Source organism: Leopardus geoffroyi, chromosome B4 (genome assembly GCF_018350155.1).
Source record: "Leopardus geoffroyi isolate Oge1 chromosome B4, O.geoffroyi_Oge1_pat1.0, whole genome shotgun sequence".
NCBI lineage: Eukaryota > Metazoa > Chordata > Mammalia > Carnivora > Felidae > Leopardus > Leopardus geoffroyi.
The window spans coordinates 80200506-80221975 of NC_059341.1; the positions used below are offsets into that span (position 1 = coordinate 80200506).

General features: G+C 40.5%; 1 protein-coding gene across 1 annotated transcript in view; it reads left to right on the forward strand.

Moving 5' to 3' along the window:
• SP1 (Sp1 transcription factor) overlaps window positions 1–21381 on the forward strand; it is a 45829-nt gene extending 24448 nt beyond the window's left edge. The window contains exons 4-6 of the mRNA XM_045466703.1: window positions 7558–7726; window positions 10301–10500; window positions 10899–21381. Coding sequence (XP_045322659.1) covers window positions 7558–7726; window positions 10301–10500; window positions 10899–11212 — 683 coding nt within the window. The 3' untranslated portion in view covers window positions 11213–21381. The remainder of the gene's footprint in view (window positions 1–7557; window positions 7727–10300; window positions 10501–10898) is intronic.
• Window positions 21382–21470: the final 89 nt, after the last annotated feature.

Below are 21470 nucleotides of genomic sequence, written 5' to 3' on the forward strand. Positions count from 1 at the left end.
ATATCAGCTCCTCTGGGAAGTAAGCCTTCTCTGAAGTTCCAGAATGGGGAATTTACCCTTTTCAATACCAGAACATCCTTGGAATGGCTTTTACTATAACATTTATGTTACTATTTTGAAATTATCGGTTTCTCTCTTCTCTAGAGAACTACAAGCTCTTCACAGTGAGAACTATTTGTTTGAATCCCCAGAGCTTAGTATAGTACTTGGAACAATAGACAGTAAATAATTGATAAACATTTCTATAGTCTACTCTTAGGGAGTCCACATGGCATAGGGTACTATAGGGATAAGCCCTAAAGGAAGTTTATATATAGTAAAGCCTGTAAATTGTGTGTGTGTGTGTGTGTGTGTGTGTGTGTGTGTGTGAGAGAGAGAGAGAGAGAGAGAGAGTATAATATGTTGTAGTAATTCTGTAATCAGGAAAGAATTAATGTGGAAAAAATGAATTTCAAACTTTTTTTTTCCTTTTTGAGAGGGGGTATGTGAGCTGGGGAGAGGGGCAGGGGGAAAGAGTGAGAGAATCCCAAACAAGCTCCATGCTCAGTGCAGAGCCCAAGCTTGATCCCTCGATTCTGGGATCATGACTTGAGCCGAAATCAAGAGTTTGATGTTTAACTCACTAAGTCATCCAGGTGCCCATGGAAAAAATGAGTTTAGAAGCAAGGTATATGGATTTGTATCGAGCATAAGTTACTAATGAATTAGCAAGGGCTTATGTTCTGTCTCAGGAGGAAGTAAGTTTCTGGTGTCTGTTCTCTATTCTTGTGTGGTCTAATTTAATATAAATTAATGAGAATTTTTTCTTAGATGTGTACCCACTTATAGTTCTGGGAGCTGGACAAAAATAAATAAAGGCTCTTACCAATTTGACACAAAAAATAGTGACACAAAATACTTGTAGGACATACTGAGGTGTAGACCATATAGTCAAGAAAAATTAATGGGCCCAGCAGAGTTATGACTTACTTAAAAAAAAAACAAAACATATGTATTATTATATATATTATATACATACATAATTTCTTTTCTTTTTTTTTCTTTCTTTCTTTTTTTTTTTTTTATAGTTAGGGAACGTATATTTAGCTGGATATACCAGGAAACCTATTATGACTTAACTAGGTAGGGGCTTATTTTTATGTAACATGAAGTCTGAAGGTAGTGAGTCCAGAGTTCTTGCGGCAACTCAGGGAACCCTGGTCATGTTTACTTTTGCCTGAATGTGAGACAGTTGCCATGCTTGTAAGGCAGCTGCACTAGCTTTGGGCATTGTCACTTCTTTCCAGACAGGATAAAGGAGGAAAAAGTGAAGCTTGATAAAGGAGGAAACAAGCTTAGTTGTTCCCATTTAAAGAGCTTTCCTGGGATGGTATGGATGGCTCAGTCATTTAAGTATCCAACTCTTGATTTCAGCTGAGGTCATGATCTCATGGTTCATGGTTGAGATCAAGCCCTATGTCAGACTGCTCTGATAACGTGGAGCCTGCTTGGGATTCTCTCTCTCCCTCTTTCTCTGCCCCTCTTGTATGCACGCTCTCTCTCAAAATACATGGATAAACTTAAAAAAAAAAAAAAAAAAAAAAAGAGCTGGAAGCCTTACCCAGCAATTTTGTTTTACACCTAATTGGCCAAGACCTTGTCACTTGACTACTTCTTATCTGCACGGGTATCTGAGAAGGGGAATATTTTTAACCTGGCACAGTGTTAACCTGAAAAAAAAAATCAGGTGGCTTTTGGGCAGGAAGAAGGAGTGAATGGAAACTGGAAACGTGGTAGTATCTACTTTTGAGCCCCATAGCCTAATGCACATGCATACACATACCACTGAAACAACCACAAATAGAGAATGAGGAATCCACTTAAATAATTACTTTATGTTATGTATGTATGTATATATTTAATTTTTTGTGTGTTTATTTATTTTGAGAGAAAGAGAGAATGCAAGCGGGGCAGTGGCAGAGAGTAGGGGAGAGAGAATCCCAAGCAGGTTCCACGCTGATAATGCGGAGCCCAATGCAAGGCTCAATCCCACAAACCATAAGATCATGACCTGAGCCAAAATCAAGAGTTGGACACTTAACCAGCCGAGCCACCAAGGCACCCCTGTACTTATTTAAAAATTTTTTAATGTTTATTTTTTGAGAGAGAGAGAGAGTGTAGGCTGGGGAGGTGCAGAGAGAGAGGGAGATATAGAATCCGAAGCAGGCTCCAGGCTTATCATGACCTGAGCTGAAGTCAAATCAGATGCTCAACCAACTGAGCCACCCAGGTGCCCCTATTTATTTTTAAAAATAATCTCTATGCTGAATGTGCAACTGGAACTCACAACTCCTGAGATTGAGTCGCGTGCTCTCCCAACTGAGCCAGCAAGATGCCCCCTAAGTAATTACTTTAAAAGACTGAATCTTTATTTCAAAACTTTCAAAATATGACATACTGAAAATTGTGGGAAAATAGTGGTAGTTGTCTTTTTCCTTCTTCCTCCCCCCCCCCTTTTTTTTTAATTTTCCTGAATCTCCCTTCTAAAAACAGTATGTTGAGCTTGCATATCTCCTAATGTGGTGTGATGAGAATGTATTGCCCTGATATGATGTTCTTCTGCAAAACACATAAGTCTAGTCTAATGAGAAAACTCCCCCCAAAAAATTATGAGATACTCTACAAAATACCAACCAATATTCTTAAAAACTGTCAAGGTCATGAAAGGCAGAGACACATAGATCTGAGGAGCCTAAGGAGACCTGGCAACTCGATGCAGTGTAGTATCCTGGATGGGATTCTGGAAGAGAGTAAAGACATTAATGGAAAAACTGATGAAATCCAGATAAAGCCTATTGTTATTTACTAGTATTGTATCACTTAATTAGTTTTGACAAATGTACCTTGGTTATATAAGATTATTAAGGGAAGCTCATTGAAGAATGTGTAAGAACTTTCTGAATTATTTTTATAGTGTCTCTGTAAGTCCAAAATAGTTCCAAAACAAAAATTATAATAGCTACAGAAACTAAGATAGCAAAACCAAAAACTCTATAGTGAAACCTTATTATCTATAATGAACTGTGTAGGGTACCTTGGGTGGCTCAGTCAGTTAAGCCTCTGACTTCGGCTCAGGTCATGATCTTGCAGTTTGTGAGTTTGAGCCCCACATGAGAGTCTGTGCTCAGTGAGGAACCTGCTTCAGATCCTCTGTTCCCTTCTCTCTCTGCACATCCCCCTCCCATGCGCGCGCGTGCTCTCTCAATAAACATTTTAAAAAATGAGTTAAAAGAATTTAAGGTAGAAGTTATGAGAGAAAGTATAAATTCACATTAGGGGTGCCTGGCTGGCTCAGTCAGTAGAGCATCTGACTCTTGATCTCAGGATCTTGTGCTCAGAGTTGTAAACTTGATTTATTTTAAAGTTTATTAAGTAATCTTTCCCCCAACATGAGGTTCGAACTCATGACCCTGAACTCAAGAGTAACGTGCTCTTTTGACTGAGCCAGCCAGGCACCCCAATAAACTTGAATTTTTAAAAAAAGGAAGGGGCGCCTGGGTGGCTCGGTTGGTTAAGTGTCCGACTTCAGCTCAGGTCATGATCTCACGGTCCGTGAGTTTGAGCCCCGCGTCGGGCTCTGTGCTGACAGCTCAGAGCCCGGAGCCTGTTTCAGATTCTGTGTCTCCCTCTCTCTATGCCCCTCCCCTGTTCATGCTCTGTCTCTCTCTGTCTCAAAATAAATAAACGTTAAAAAAAAATTAAAAAAAAAAAAGAAAAGGAAAAAAGTCATCTTGTCACTTTGCAAGGATTCTAGGAAATCTGCTAATTGTTATGCAAACTAGTAATTGACAGAATCAAGCATTAATTTTGTCTCTTATGTTAAATTGTATCTCAACAAGTAGTCAATGTAGAGATGAATTTGGAGGCCATCTATATGAATTTTTTTGTAAATGTTTTGTAAAGATGTAAAATTTTTACATTTTATCACTCCCAATTGTCAGCTTTTGTGTCATTAAAAAGTACAGTCCTTCTCTTCCTTTTTCTGGTTTGCTTGGACTGGGAAACCAGATTAATAAAATTATTATTTTGAAAAATAAAGTACAATGTATTATGAATTACTGTTTCTGTTACTAAAGATGCTTTTATTTCTTGATTTAGAGCTATATTCTGGATGTTCCGCTTAGATGATGTGTTACCTATATTGTGCTTGAATGTGGCTGAACACACAAACACTTCCTGGACTGAGATTTGATTCTTTAGATTAAATCTATTGTGTAAAATGAAACGTTCAGAAAACTCATTGTATGCTTAATATAGGTATAGTTTTGAAAATCAGTCACACTGTGTTAATACTTACTGAATTAAAGAAGACTATGTTCTCCAAATAATTCCAGAGACCAGGTGAATAGAGAAGGGTGTGGGAACTACCCTTTTGAAAATTATTGAGGAGTTTCTTATTTTAGTATTGCCCGGGTCTTTTATCAGAGAAGAATAAGTTATTTGACTTGTCATGGTGGTCTTAAAAGTTCATGACTTCAGCACACTTCTTCCCTTTGAAGAAACTGAAAAAGTGTGTTAACTGCCACAGCTATTACAATAACTGATGCTAGAGGCAACCCTGGGTTGGGCAAGACTGTCATTAAACTGTGCCTTTGGTTTACTTGTTATTTTCATCATGGAAAGGAAAATCTTTAATTTATTTCATTGCTTAACTGATGCCACATTCTAAGATAAAACTGTTCTTTTTCTAAAACTGTTATTAAAAGAGGCTGGAAACAGACTCTGGTCTGATGCTGATGCTTTGTTAGTATTTCATCCCTTTTTAAAGTTAAATGAAACTCATTTAACCCCATTTCCAGTTTCATATTAAAAAAAATCCTTTGCAGTCGTAGCAGGGGTCAAGGAGGATATTAGCTTTGACTGTCCATTTTGTTTTTAAAATTTTTTTTAAATGTTTGTTTATTTTTGAGAGACAGAGCATGAGCGGGGGAGGGGCAGAGAGAGAGGGAGACACAGAATCCGAAGCAGGCTCTAGGCTCTGAGCTGTCAGCACAGAGCCTGACGCTGGGCTCGAACTCACCGCGAGATCACGACCTGAGCCTAAGCCAGACGCTTAACCGACTGAGCCACCCAGGCGCTCCTTGACTGTCCATTTTGTAAGAATTTGATAGAGGCTTAGAGATACGGTTTTACAGAGTCCTAGTATCTAAGTATTTCTTTGTTTCCCTTTTTACTGAATCATGCCATGTCCTGGATGTTAGGGTTAGGTCTCAGTAAAATGGAGAAAAGTTTGCTTCTTTCTACTTGATTGTGACAGTGGAGAACTTTGGGGTTTAATGAATTGCTTCTCTGATTTTAATGGAGTTAGATTAATTTGGAAAGTAGATCAAAGATGATTTGCTTATATGGATCATGGTTTTGCTTATTTTGTTTCTAAAGACCCATTGTAGATAGCTGAATCTACAGGTTCATAAATATCTCTTCTGAAGGTAATTTTTGGTAGGTAACTACTGGTGATATTAACTAGCATTCTGTCTTACCTGCTGAGCTTTTTGGGCTTATTTCAAGAGGAGAAATTATCCATCCCCATCACAGAGAGTTTCTCCTCAGTTTCATATACAGTTTTTAAGGCAAATTGATTAAATAAAATAGTGGTATATATCTTATTCCATGATTTCTCACAGTTGTTTTCCCACAAGATATTTTCCTAATAATATTAACTACAGTGTGTTAAATGTTTATGTGACAGATACTGTGCTAAACACCTTACATGTATTATTTTTCACAACTTTATGGATTGATAATGTTTCATCCCAGTTTTACTGAGGGAGAAACTGATAACTAAAGAACGGTCACATATCTACATCTGTCCTATTCCAAAACCTGTTCTTAACCTTGTACTCCAGTCCTTCCTGTTAAGCTCTGCCAAAATCATGAACATCTCAGAACACTACAATTTATTTTAATGCCATAGGTTGATGCTTAGAAGTGGTGCAATGAGAAGGAAAGCACCAGGAGAGCTTATTATTAGGCATTGTAACAAAATTATGTTGATGAGCTGAAAAGAGTGGAGGTTAGGTGCAGAAGTAAAACCAAGCACTGAGATTTGTAATGTTGTTTCTTTTTTTAAATGTTTATTTACTTAGAGAGAGAGAGCGCGCATTCGCAGACACACGTGCAAGCAGGGGAGCAGAGAGAGAGAGACTGAGAATCCCAAGCAAGCTCTACACTGCCAGTGCAGAGCCCCACATGGGACTTGAACCATGAGATCATGACCTCATGTTTCTAGTTTTTTGTTGTTACAAAGCTATAGAAAACATTATCATTATCGTCGCTGCGCCTGAGTGGCTCAGTTAGGTGTCTGACTCGATTTCAGTTCAGGTCATCTTTCAGTTCGTGAGTTTGAGCCCCATGTCAGGCTCTGTGCTGACAGCGTGGAGGCTGTTTGGGATTCATTCTCAAGTGTGCGTGCACGTTCTCTCTCTCTCTGTCTTGCTCTCAAATAAACTTTCTTAAAAAAATCATCACATATTTTTGTATACTCAGGAGTATATCCATAGGACATTGTTGATTCAAAGTGGAATTACTTTGAAGATGTATATTTAAAAATTTTTTTAATGTCATTTTATTTTTTAAAATAAACTCTGTGCCCAACATGGGGCTTGAAATAATCACCTTGAGATCAAGAGTCACATGCTCGAGGGTGCCTGAGTGGCTCAGTCGGTTGAGTCACCCACTCTTGATTTTGGCTCAGAATCCCTGAAAGATTCTTTCTCTCCATCTGCTCCTGTCCCCCACTCGCACTCTCTCTCTCAAAATAAATATTAACAAAAATTGCCAAATTGGCCTTCAAAATGTACTGATTTATCATCACCTATGTATAAAAATGCCTGTTTCCCCATATCCTTGCTAATTCTGTGCATTATTAGAGTTTTAACTTTTTGTGATCTGATAGGTGAAAAATTACAAAAGTCCACTATACATAGAATTGCATTTTAAAAATTAAATGAGAATGGGGTACCTGGCTGGCTCAGTTGATAGAGCATGCAACTCTTTTTTCTTTTTTTTTTTTTTCTTTACACTTATTTATTTTTGAGAGACAGAGTGAGACAGAGCGTGAGCAGAGGAGGGGCAAAGAGAGAAGGAGACACAGAATCTGAAGCAGACTCCAGGCTCTGAGCAAGTGTTCAGCACAGAGCTTGATGCGGGGATTGAACCCGCGAACTGTGAGATCATGACCTGAGCCAAAGTTGGACATTTAACCAACTGAGCCACCCAGGCACCCCTAGAGCATGCAGCTCTTTATCTCAGAGTTGTAAGTTCTAGCCCCACATTGGGTATAGAGATTACTTAAAATATTTTTAAAAAATTAAATGACGTTGATCATGTTTTTATGTTTGCTAGCTCTTTGTATTTTCAATGATGGTTTTTGAGATTTCAAGAATGGATGGCAATATTAGTAAATGTGGCTTCAAAGTTTTGAAGAAATGGTGCTGTAAATGTAAAGTGTCACTGAAATAACTGCAACTTGATGACCTCCCTTACTTCACCTTAACCCTTTTGCTCTCTTAATTTCAGGTGATCATGGAGCTCAGCTTGGCCTCCACGGAGCTGGTGGTGATGGAATACATGATGACACAGCAGGTGGAGAAGAAGGAGAAAACAGCCCAGATCCCCAACCCCAGGCTGGTCGGAGGACCCGGCGTGAAGCATGCACCTGCCCCTATTGTAAAGATAGTGAAGGAAGGTAAGTTGACCCAGCCAGTGTCTTAAGGGTATAAAGGAGAAAAATGAATGGATTTGGAGGTAAGCAGAGGAGGGTTAATTTTTTAACATTTAAGACTTGGCAGTGTTGCAGAGGGACCAGAGATAGAGAGTACAATACATTTGATTGGGTTATATTATAGGATTTTAGTTCCAGCTCTGAGCCTTTCATCTACTCTAAGACCTGGGGCCTTAATAGGTGCCTGCTTTCTCCAGAGATAAGGTAATCAGATGCAGCCAACTGGTCTGATGATTGTTACCATATGTCTGTTTTGAGATGGTTTTAACAAAGTTGCTTGTAAAATAGTCTTGCAAAGAAAAAGAAACATACCTACTGTAATGATTTTTTTATAGTGGCTATGTGAGAGTCATAAGGGTTTTCTGAGTCTTCTTTTCCTTCAAAACAGACAAAAAATACTACTCCAGTTAGAAAATTCTTCCAGGGGCTCCTGGGTGGTTCAGTCGGTTAAGCTTCTGACCTCGGCTCAGGTCATGATCTCACAGCTTGTGAGTTCGAGTCCTGCATCGGGTTCTGTGCTGACAGCTCAGAGCCTGGTGCCTGCTTCAGATTCACTGTCTCCCTCTCTCTGCCCCTCCCCGCTCACACTCTGTCTCTCTCTCTCCAGAATAAATAAAAACATTAAAAAAAAAAATTTTTTTTAAAAAGAAAAAAAATTCTCCCATCATGGAACCTAATATGTCCTGCAGAGCAAAGTTCTGACAAATTTTTCTCATTAGTAGAATATTCTATTTTATTCAGTATTATTTCTGGAGAGTACCAAGTTCTATTCTTTTTCTACAATTCATTGCTTTTGAAAGAAAATAGAAAGTCATATAGATTTTTTAATGCCTTAAAAAATCTTAACACCTTAAAAATCTGTTAAGCTTTGGTCTCAAAAATAAATACAAAAATGGGCACCTTGAGTGGCTCAGTCGGTTAGGTGTCCAACTTTGGCTCAGGTCGTGATGTCATGGTTTGTGGGTTCGAGCCCCTCATGGGGCTGTCTGCTATCAGCATGGAGCCTGCTTCAGATCCTCCATCCCCCGCCCCGCTCCTCCCCTGTGTGGTGCAAGCTCGCGCTCTCTCTCTCTCTCTCAAACATTTAAAATAATAAATAAATACAAAAATGAGAAAAGCACCAAAACCAAAAATAATTTGAGTTCTTTGTAGGTTAACCATATGTTACAGGAAAAACCTGCATCAAAAGCACACTGAGGGTGCCTGGCTGGCTCAGTCAGTGCAGTGTTGGACTCTTGATCTTGGGATTCTAAGTTCAAGCCCCACATTGGGTGTAGAGATTTCTTAAAAATAATAAACTCTTTAGAAGAAAAAAATAAGCACTGAGTACAGTAGTTTCCTTCTAACAAAGCTTAGAGTGGATTTAAATTTTTGAAGTAAGTTCTCTGATTTCTACCTACATGTGATTTCATTTCCGTTATGGTTTTTTCCCCTCTGCTAATATGTGCTGTTAAAACCCAAGAAAAGTCCCTCCTGGAAATCTCCCCAATGCCCACTAATGGATCACACATGGAACAAATTGGTTTGGCAAAAACATTTCAGAACTGATTGCTGAGAGAGGCTTAGGAACTGCTTCATATTGGGTGTGTGGGTGTGTGTATATGTATGTATGTGTGTATGTATATACATATATATATGCATACATGTATATATATGTGTATGTGTGTGTGTGTGTGTTATGCATTTTTTAAAATATACCTTGAATTAGTTAGGATTTTTTTTCCCCTATTTTAACTTTTATACAGCCCATCTTTCTCTCCCACTGAAGTCCCTGATAGTGCTCTAGCTTTCCAGCTTTTAATATTTACCATTTGGCTCTTGAGCTTTATTTTAGGAGATAAGTTTATAGTTGTAAACTATTATATTTTCTTTAAAGTTTTCCACTAGGTGCTTTGCTCCTTAAGTAAGTTCCCAGCCAAAAATATCACCATGTTCACAGTAGTTCCCATGGAAAATGCTTGTATTGAGACTTAAACTTCCTGAAAAATACAGGAAAATGCCTTACAGACTTTCCAAGTCACCCACAAACATCAAACATCAAAACTGATTAAGGAATAAAAAACAGGGAAGAGTAAATATCCAGTAGAAAGGAAACTTAAAACTTGAATTTTGAGTATTAAGACTCAGAATCAACCAAAGGTTCTTCCTTTGATACTAAAGAGAAGCCTTTTTTTTTCCTTTTTTCTTTTTAAATTTTTTTTTATTTTGAGAGAGCGTGCATAAGTAGGGGAGGGGCAGAGAGAGGGAGAGAATCCCAAGGAGGCTCTGTCCTGACAGTGCACAGGGCTAAATCCCACAAACCATGAAATCATGACTTGGGACTCGAACTCACAAAACCATGAGATCATGACCTGAGTCGAAACCAAGAATCAGACACTTAACCGACTGGGCACTTAACCCAGGCGCCCCAAGAAGCCTTTTTTTAAAATAAAAATTCGGGTTAGTTTTTGAGGGCATCAGGTAATAACCTGTTGACACTGGGATTCTTTAATTTTTCTCTCTGGAATGCATGATGAATAGTTGTGTTCTTATTTTCAGGGGCTCTGGGGATCCTGGCAAAAAGAAACAGCACATTTGCCACATCCAAGGCTGTGGGAAAGTATATGGCAAAACCTCACACCTACGGGCACACTTGCGCTGGCATACAGGCGAGAGGCCATTCATGTGTACTTGGTCATACTGTGGGAAGCGCTTTACACGTTCAGATGAGCTACAGAGACACAAACGCACACACACAGGTGAGTAGGAGCCCAGAGAAATAGTAATAGATCAGAATAGAAAGACACAAAATGTATCTATGAAATAACTAAAATTTCTGAACAGCTTAGTTTGAAAGTGAATGTGTGGATCATAAATGGAATTAGAGTTAATCTGGAAAACGTTTAAGAAGGAAGAAGTTAGGTTTTCAGTGGGATTTTCTGCCTTATTTTTTGCTATGTTCATTCCTTTCTGAGTACTGCTTGACCTTTACCTGTTTTTCTTCCCCTTCCCCAAAAAGATACTTAACAGATTTTTATTGTTTTTATCACCTTCTTAAGATTGCCTAATATTCTAATATAGTTTGAAAGCCATGAAGTGGACAAGGCAATCCTATTTCCTAAGATGTCTGTTTCTTATCTTCTTTTCTTTTACCAAGGTGAGAAGAAATTTGCCTGCCCTGAGTGTCCCAAGCGCTTCATGAGGAGTGACCACCTGTCAAAGCATATCAAGACCCACCAGAATAAGAAAGGAGGCCCAGGTGTATCCCTGAGTGTGGGCACTTTGCCCCTGGACAGTGGGGCAGGTTCAGAAGGCAGTGGCACTGCCACCCCTTCAGCCCTTATTACCACCAATATGGTAGCCATGGAGGCCATCTGTCCAGAGGGTATTGCCCGTCTTGCCAACAGTGGCATCAACGTCATGCAGGTGGCGGATCTGCAGTCCATTAATATCAGTGGCAATGGCTTCTGAGATCAGGCACCCGGGGCCAGAGACATATGGGCCATACCCATCAACCCTGGGATGCAAGGTAGCATGGGTCCAAGAGACATGTGGGAGAGAGAGCCATGAGGCATTAAAATGCATGGTGGTGGGAAGAATTTGGGGGAGGGATACAAGAGAAGAGATGGGGTCCTGGCACCCACCTATATCATCAGTACCTCCTTGAAGTGGGAAACATTAGTGAAAATTCTGTTGGTGCCACCCTTTGATGGGCATTTGTTTGACCCCAAACAGTTTCTTATACTTCTTACCCCAGCCTCCCCTTCCTGCCTTTCCCTTCTCAGCTCCCCCATGATGGATCCCCCCCCCTTTCCTAAAGCCATCATGCCTTGATAAATATATATGATCATTGAAATACTTTTTAACAAAAAAAAAAATACCAGATTCTATATTATATATATATACATATATATATATATATATATAAAAGATATATAGAGATGCATTTGCAGGGGTTGGCTGGGAGGAGGAAGGAGACCATTCTGTGACCAAAATACCTTGGTCATTTTTTATATTGCCTTATTTCCCTATGGCTGAGCCTTGTTGTGACACATCAAGCTTTTCTAGAGATGTTGTCTTGGCTTCCCACCAGATTAAGCATTCATATGCTCTGCTTTTAGTTTATATACACATACATAATGTTTTTCCTTTCTTAATTTTGTCTTTTTATTTGGGATCAGCTTCTTGCACTCCTTTCTTGACTCAACCTTTCTGTCTCCCTTTCTCTCACCTGATTGCTTCATATTTTGGTAATGATCCCTGGATGAGGCACTTCTGTCAACCTTTTAAGGTTCTTGGTCCCAGCAGCAGAATGGAGAGCCTTGAAGCCCAGGCTGATGCTTGAGGTAGCTGTGGAGAGAGTGTTCAAAACTACTACTGACGCAGGCACCCTCTTGGCGCTGGAGAGTCAAAGGCACCTCTTCTCATCAGCTGCTGTAAGCATCAAGAGTCAGAAGTCTTTCTGTGGAATTGTACAAGAGACCCTTTAAAGGTTATAATCTGGGATCAATTTGTATAAACTGTCAAAAGTGGTCAAATAATATGTAGGGGCTTTCAATAGGAAAATGATGCGCTCAAAAGTGGAAGTGACTCAGAGTAGTCCAGTTCAGGAATTAGTGGAGTATTTGGACTTTTGTACAGCTGTCTTCCAAAGTAGGTCTAAACTTTGGTATGGGTTTCTGAGGTCACATTCTGAAAGGAAATGCACTTCCTCTTTTGAACATCCCTGGTAGTTTCTTTCTCATGTTATTAAGGAGCATCAGCCAATAAATCTGTTCCAGGTTTCCATTCTGCAGAGCTCCAGAGTCTGTACCCGTGGCAAGGCAGTGGTTCTTTGATCTTTTCTCTTAATTCTTCCTTGGGTGGTTCCTAAGGGAAAAGGAAGCACACGATCATGGGAACAACAGCCCAGAACAAAAAGAAATCTTGTCTTACCACTGTGGTTTATAGGAGAGATTGGGAGACACCATCCTGCTTTCTCCATGGCCTGATTCTTGAAGAGACTGATCCAAAAATTATAGCGGCAGGGAACTCTTAGTGCATTTGGCACTGAGACTTAAATGCAACCAGAGTTGTCCTCAAGGCCCAGCCATTAAAACATTGTCTCTCTTGACCTTCTGGTATCTGTCAGAGAGCTTTTCACTGTGAGGAAGTGTGGAAATGGCTGTGTGTATGTGTGTAATCTGTTAGATTGGGGATAGGTTTTCTGTTAGCCTATACTAAAAGAGACCTGCAATAAAAAATTGCCCTGATCTGATAGAAAATGAAGTGTTTGTGTATGACTGTGTGTGAGTGTGTTTTGTGCCTGTATATATCTACACACAGATGAGAAATTATATTTGAAATTGTTGGAAAATAAATCAAATTCAGCTCAAAATGCCTTTCAGGCCCATTACCTAGAAATCTGTCTTAAAACCTGGGTATGTTCCTGAGGTCATTTCTTTGCTTATGCTAAATTAGCTACAATTATGAATGGGGGATATTCTACTGCACTTTTTAAAAAGAAACTATTTTTGTGTTTGAAAGGAAACCAACATCCAGATCTATAGCAGAGTCCTAGTTTCTTTCATAAACCTTTTTACCTTGACTACAAATAGATGATGCTTTGATTCTATATATTTTATATAAAATCTATCCAAATTAGTGTCTGGGTAAGCTTGTGTTGTTGTTTAACCTGAAATACAATAACTGTTAATATCCTGAACAGTAGTTCACTCCATTTGGTCCTTCCTCTCCAGACTTAATACACTCAGGAACTATTGCGAGAAACTTTCCCCAGATCAAATTCTGTTAATACTGAAGTAAAAGTCATCCATGCCCCGCCACTTATCACACACCCTTTATTCCCACTGAAAGGCAGAACTCAACCTATTATTTTATATCTGTAATCATGTATATAGGCATCTTTTGGAGGAAAAGGGCAGTATAACTCACTGGAGCGTGCAGTATTTTGCTGGAGCATTTCAAAGAATGGAATCTTCCCCAGTATGAAATTATTTGCTATAAACTAGCTTAATGATGCTGAGGACTTATAAGCGTTTAGAAGGTTATTTGGTGATGATTTTCTCTGGGATGGAATGCTGGTTTACCTTCAGTCCCCTTCATTAACCTTGTTGTAAGTGAATTCATAGTCAGTTCTTTCCACATACCCTTTTGGAGGCTCCAGATCCAGTATCTTGTTTGGCCCCCAAACTGAAGCAGCTTCTGCTCTTGTCTCCCAGTAGCAGGGAGCTGCTCAGTCTTTTCCACAGGGAGTGAGGAGCCTACATTCCTTAAGACGGGAGCTTACTGCTGAAAATCCTTTCCCTGAACTTTTTGGCCAGCAGAAATCAATGTAACTGACAGGTATATTCTCAAATACCTTTCATGAGTTGCTTTTTTATTTAAAAATGTTAAATGACCAAGCCTGTGAGGCAGGAGATGCCCAGAGGACTGGTAATATTAAAGCACTCATTCCCTTGTCCTTTCAGGTTGCCCATACACATTCATCTGTGTGTCATTTGATTGTCTCACTTTTAACCCATAGCAGTAACAACCCACACCATCTTCCTTCAGGGACCTCCCAGCTAGCACCCTGTTTGTGGGTGCTATGCAGAATGCAATTTAATGGATATTTCTCAGCCTGACTCAGAATAAATAGAACACAGAACCCTTGATCCCAGAAAATATAGACTGAAGTGTGGGGTAAAGATTATGATTGGGGGAGGGTTAGAGACAAAAGCTGTAAATTACTATGGCTGATTGATTTATTTCTACTATATACATATATATATATATATATATTTTTTGCTTTTGTATATCCTATATAGGAAACTAAGCATTGTATTTTTTTAACAAATCTGAGAAAGCACTATGAACTGCAGATGTTTGACTTTCAGAATATATTTTGTATTGTTAATATCTTCACACTGTGTGAATACTGGAAGCTGCAGATCTTTGCTAGGACGCAATAAATTTATATACTTTTTGAGGGGTTCTTCTGGGGGTATTAATCAGGCCCCTGTTACACTTCGGGGGAGCCCTGGTGCTACTCGCTTAGAGTTTCATTCAATTGTAAGTACCCTGATGCCTTTTGGACCTTGGGATCAGACCAAACAAGTTTTGGAGATCCCAGTACCAAGGAAATGAGGATGGTCTAGCTGCCTCAAGTGAGGGGCCCTTAGCATAGCTCTCCTTCCCCCTATTCAAAGCTGGGTAGCCTCTTAGGGTTGGGAAGAGAAATGTGAAATCTCAGAGTTTCATCTCCCTTAGAAGAGAGCCAGTAACTTAATATGCAAGGATGAAAGGTGGCAGCAGTAGTTTTGGGGAAAGGGAGGAGGATATGGCATTTCTCCAACCCCGGAAAACATTGCTTTTGAAAACTGCTGATAAAATGTGGGCAGGTTATTACTTTTGTTTGGGAGCATGTGTTCTCTCTGGTGCCTCTCTTGGCTCTCCTCCTGGGGTACAGACCTTTTCTAGGAGGATGAGCAGACCAGCTTTGAGGTTGACCTGTTTCTTTTCTTTTTCTGCCTTCCCTAAACACCAGCCCCCGGGCGGACATTGAACAGCCTTAAGCTTAAATTCCTACTCCCTCTTTCCAGTTTGGCTCACTTGCCTTAGATTGAAGGCTAGGCAAGGGGAAAAAAGGGGGTCCCTGGCTTCATTCCTCCCTTATGTCTTCTCCAGTTTGACGTCCCCAAACCCAGAAAGATTTCCTCTACCACGTTCATTTGAGAGAAATGAGTACATTGTCCTATTTTCCTCTTTCCTTATTGTCAGACATCCCCAGTCTTCTTTGTCCCTGCTAAGTGAGAAGAGGTGTGGTGATCTGTCCCTCAACTCCCTTCAGTATCAAAAAACATAACAAATGGGGTTAAGCTGGGGCTGCAGGTGGTGAGGACTCTGTTGATACCTCTCCTGGGGTGTGTGTTTTCCTCTGTCTCACCTTCAGGAATTACACTGTGCCTTCTCCACAGGGGAATGGGCTTTATCTACGCTGCCCTTCACTCTCCCAGCAACTGCTCTTGAACGGTGTGGACTAGGGCAGGCCTTCACCTTTTCCTCCCAATGACGTCCTGTACCCTCACCTGGAGTCCAGGGTACAAAGACTCTGGGGGGAAGATGGGGATAATATGCTGAGATTGACCTGAGGAGACCATCTCTACACACACCAATGGCAGCTGCCCCAGGGCCTGCTTCCTCTTCCCGGGTCTGTCATCCTCTGGGAGGGAGGGGCAGTGCTCCAGTCTCCGGTGCCTACAACAGGTTTCTCTTTCTCAACACTGGCGATAACCAGTCTCCATACCACTGTTGCCTTTTTAAATCTCTTAATATTCTCATGCTGTGTTTGTTGTTGATTCCAATCTGATTATCACCAGGGCTGTGTGGGGAAATACTTCTAAATGCGCTCTCATCTTTCTTGCTCTTTTTTTCCCCCCTGATCTTATGTATGTATGATGCTAATCTCTTGTCTTTCAGTTTCTTCCTGCTCTTTTGTATCTTCCTTTCTTGTCTCTCCCCCTACCTTTTGTCTCTGGGTGTTTTGGGGCTTTTTTTTTTTTTTTTTTTTTTTTTTTTGCCTTTTTTGTACAAAGATTAGTTTCAATGTAGTCTGTAGCTCCTTTGTAAACCAATTAAAAAAAAGTTTTTTTAATAAAAAGCCACGTCTCTGGTGTGTTGACAGGGTGGGAATGGGGAGAAATATGGTTGTGATTTCATATACTGAACCCAACAAAGGTTTCCAGGTACACCATTGTGCTGTCATACATGTTAATACAATTGCCCTACACTTAACTCCCAGGCAAACAATTTCATGACCATATCAATGTACCATGAGTACATAGAAATGTGGAGGACCAAGAGAAACGGGGCAGGCCCAACCTCTTTTTTTTGTTGTTGTGTATAAGCTTTTTATTTTGGAATACGTTTAAATTTAAAGGAAAGTTGCAAAGATAGTGCAGAGAGATTCCATGTACTCCTTACCCAGTTTTTTTCTATTGTAAATATTCTGTGTTGTCAAATCTCAGAAACTGACACTGGTACATTCTATTAGCTAACCCCTAGGCTCTATGGGTTTCACATTTTCTCATTGATGTCCTCCTGTTCCAGAATCCATTCTGGGATGCTACATTGCCTTTAGCTGATACTCTTCCCAAGTCTCCTCTGGTCTGTGACAATTTCTTAGTCTTTTCTTATTTTTCATGACCTTGACAGTCTGGGAGTATTGGCCAAGTGTCTTGTAGAATATCCCCCAATCTGAATTTTTCTGATGTTTTGTCATTATTAGATTGAGCTTATAGGTTTTTGGAAGAAACACCACACAGGTGAAATGATGTGAAATGTCCTCATCACATCCTATCAAGGGTCATAGCCACATGACCCTACTGATGATAGTCTTCATCACTTGGTTAAGATAATGTTTGTCAGATTTCTCCACTGTTTTTCTTTCCCTATTCTTTGGAAGCAAGTCAGTAAATCTAGCCCACCCTTAATGGAGTTGGTAGGAATTAAGTTTCCCTTCCTAGTGGAAATAGTATCTATGTAGAGTATTTGGGATTCTGTGAGAAAACGATCTTTTCTCCCCTCACTATTAATTTATATTGGTATGTACTCAATGTATATTTATTTTAGACCTGATCTGTAATTCAGTACTATATTATTTTCATTGCTCAAACTGTCCCAGCTTTGACCATTGGGAGCTCTTTCAGGTTGGCTCCTGTGTCTCTTTGATACATCTACATCCTTTTACTTTTTTGAGCACTTTTTAAAGAACTTTCTGAAGTACAAGATGCTTCATGTTTATCTTGTATTTTCCCTGTCCTAGCCTTAGGATCAGCCATTTCTCCAAGGACCCTTAGTTCTTTATTGGAGAATGGTATTTAGAAACTAAGATGTAGCCCCAACGTATTTTACATCAATTAATACCAGTCTGTGTCTAACATGATCGAATCTAGATTATGGCCCCATCTGAAACTGAAGTTGAAGTTATTCTGACAGTCTTTCCACTTCCCAACAGCCTATGGCTTCACTTCCCTTCCTACCTATCCAAGAATCCTTGGTCACTTGTTTATACTGTGGCTACCAGCATTCTCAGTCAATTGTGTTCATTTGACTACCTTTGCTTTGTCAGTCACTCAGCCATGGCTAAACTCAGCCATTGGATTTCCTTATGTAGCCACTAGCGATACAACATTTTAACATTTGACTTTAATGGTGCGGGGGAGGATTTTTTGGTTTTGGGCTCTTGTTTTGGTTTTGTAGCTCTAAATGGGCCTTTAATATTTGTGTCATCTATGCATTCAGTAAACATGTATTGGGCCCTTACTGTGTCCTGGGTACTAACCTAGTTTGAGGATAAAAAATGACAGGTCCTGCCATCAAGTACTTCATAGTCGGGTGAAAGAGAGACACCATTAATTGCAGGTTTCCCAATCCTGACCCCATTTTTTTAGCAGATGATTTACTTCCTATTACACGGAGATGATGAATTTCTTTACTTCCCTTTCCCTACATTTATATAGTCACTGATACTAGTTTACCTCCTTATCTTTTCTTGGGAGTGAAACAGTTTGCCTTTGCAAGGCCAGCACTGCCATTTGTGCACTCAACCTCACTTGTTTTGATGATATTTTCCCCTTTCATCTTCAGTCTCTCCTGGGTTCCCTTTTGTCACCCTGTAAGCATGTTATCTGTCCCTCTGTCCTTCTGCTTCCACTTGTGAACTTCAGATCTAGTCTCTTTTGATTGCCACAGTTAGTGCAAGTAGTTTACACTTAGTTCTTCTCTTTTATTCACCCCTCAGGCCACTGTGTTCAGCACCTATCATTTACGAAATTGTTTCTTAGAAACGTCAGCGATCTGGTTGCCAGCTCCAGTGGTCTTTCAGTCCTTTGCCTCTTAGACCTTACTAAGAAGCAACCATGTGCATCTCAGAGCTCTGGTCCCTTGGAGTGTGGGGCTAATAACTCCTCGTTCTCCTTCAGCCTTTCTGACTCTTTGTCTCCTTCATAGCTACTTCTGTCCCTTAAATGTTGGTGTCCCTGTCGTGTGTCCTTTCCCTTACTCTGCCTTTCACCCCTTTAAACAAGTTGTATCCACTCTTCAGCTATCCCAAATTTTAAGCCCAACCTTTTCTCTCAACCTGGCAGACTGCTTACAGGACATTTTCATCTGGATGTCCCACAGATAACTCAAAATGAACATGTAAGACGGGGAAATAATCCTTTATATTCCCCATCCCACTTAACAGTGTTACTACCCCTTGATCATTTATACTTGAAACCTCAGAATCATCTTTCAATTCTCTTTCAAATACCAACATTCATTTGATTACCAATCCTGTCAATATTACCAATACAGTGTATCTCAACTTTATCTCTCTTTATTTCCACTGTTCTAGTACTCACCTTGGCTAGTGCTCAGGTCTCATAACTGATCTCCCTGCTTCTAGTCTCCCCAAGCCAATCATCCATCTTCCGCACTGCCACCAAATCCCTCCCTAAAATTTTTTGCTTTTAGGAGAAGTCTAGTCTCCTTGATAGAAACTTGAAAACCTTTCCAATCTAGGGTGCTTTTCTTCTTCATATCTCATACCCCTTTCTCCTGCTTACTCTCCCTGCCCCCAACACACACCCTGTAGGTACTTTTCTTCCCTTGTCTGCCCTGGACAGAATTAACTTATTTGATCTTTCTCCTTATATAGCTCCTTGCCCATACCCCTAGTCTGACACGTAATTTTCTGGTTGCTTGTTGATGTATCTTCTTGCCTTTCTAGACTCTGAGATCCTGGAGGGCAGGAATCACACATCTCTTTGTAGACCCAGCACCTAGTGAAATTCCTTTTTAAGACTGAGACCTAAGGGCGCCTGGCTGGTTCAGTTGGAAGAGCACGAGACTCTTGATGTCAGGGTCGTGAGTTTGAGCCCCACCTTGGATGTAGGGATTACTTCAATTAAAAAAACAAAACAACAGAATAGATATTTCTGAGTTAAGTGAATAAACAACTCACTTTAGCCCTGTAGACATGGGGGTCACAGGTAACTTACTGGGCCACTGCAGACTTGAATCGGGATCCTGATGAAGATCTTTGTGTATGTGGAATCCAGGGAGACTTTATTTCTATACTGAGGTTCTTTCTCAGGACCTTCCTAATCCCTCAGCTCTCAGATTCTTACCCCTTCTATCACCACCTCACCTCATAAACCTGGCTGGAATGTTTCTGTCTTTGAAAAGGAGTAGTTATCCAAGGCTTTGGGTGAGGAGACTGCCTTCCTGCCTGATCCTTGCCTTGTTCCCCTCTGGAGGAGGTAGTCTCCTGAGACACTCCAGACACAAGAAGTTATTTGATCTTCAACTCCTGCCTGCCCACCTCCCCACTCCCACCCCCAGACTTATCTGATCTGGGAGCTGGTGAAGGAAGATCGCTGTAACTAAGTACAACATTCCATCTCACTGGCAGGGCCCTGCAGACTCCCAGAAGGTCGGAGGGAGGGATGGGCAGCTGTCTATCTGCCTCTGGCCCTCATCATTCCTCCAGTTGCTCTTGCACAACTACTGGAGCTTTTACTCTTTCCTTCCTTCATGCAGGGTCCCCAGGAGAAAGGCTCCAGAATCAAAGAGTTGGGGCACCTGGGTGGCTCAGTCGGGTAAGGCGTCCGACTTCAGCTCAGGTCATGATCTCACGGTTCGTGAGTTTGAGCCCCACATTGGGCTCTCTGCTGTCAGTGCAGGGCCCACTTTGGATCCTCTGCCTCTCTCTCTGCTACCCCCCTGCTTGTTCTCATTCTTTCTCTCTCTCTCTCTCTCTCTCTCTCAAAAATAAATAAAACATTAATAAATATATTAAAAAAAAAAAAAAGAGTTACAGCCTCATTCCTGGTCTAAGCCAGACCATTGCCAGAAAGGGTTTCTAGGCAGCCACCAGGGGGACAGAGGCTAGGAAAACAGGGAACCGGTGCCCTCTGACTCTAATTCTCATGGGAGCCAACTGCTCACAGATGTGGAAATGATTACCTATTACTGTAATGTCTTACTCTGGGGAAGAGTCTGGTGGAGCTGGACTCCTGTCTCCTATTGCACCACAAACCATAGACTACTTCCATCTCCATGCTGACGTTCCCACTGTATACCCTGTGCTCTCCCTTCACGTTTTAACAGTCTCTGCAGTTTAGTAGATACAGGAGATGTGATACTAGTCCTCAGAGGAGGCTGGCCCTTTTTGCCCCCAGGAAGCATCCTGAGTTTCTCCTATGTCTGCTGACCTCTGGTGGCGATAGTTTGAACTGGACCCTCCTTGTCTAGTTAGTGCCTGCTGGCAGGTAATGAATGGTGTACATTTTCTCAGCCATCCAAATTCAAATATTCAAACACTGTATCAAATGGAAATATTTTTTACTGCTGAATTTTTTGTTTTCAGGCCTCATGACATAATGTAAAGAACAGAGCCTGGGCTTTGGAATCAGACTTACCTAGGTTCAGGTCCTAGCTCTGTTTCCTAGCAGAGTGACCTTGGGCAAGTTACCTAAGCTTAGCTTTCTTACCTGTAAAGTGAAAATAATAATAAATAGCTCAATGGGAAAATGAGATGATTGTAAAATGCATAGCCCTAGCTGTGCCATAGCACATAGGTGCTCAATAAAAGTTTGTTACCTTCTCAATAATAGTGATTTTGTTCAGTGTATGACTCCATATGATTTTAAAATTTTTGGTAACATAAAATTTACCATTATTCCCATTTTTCAATGTGACT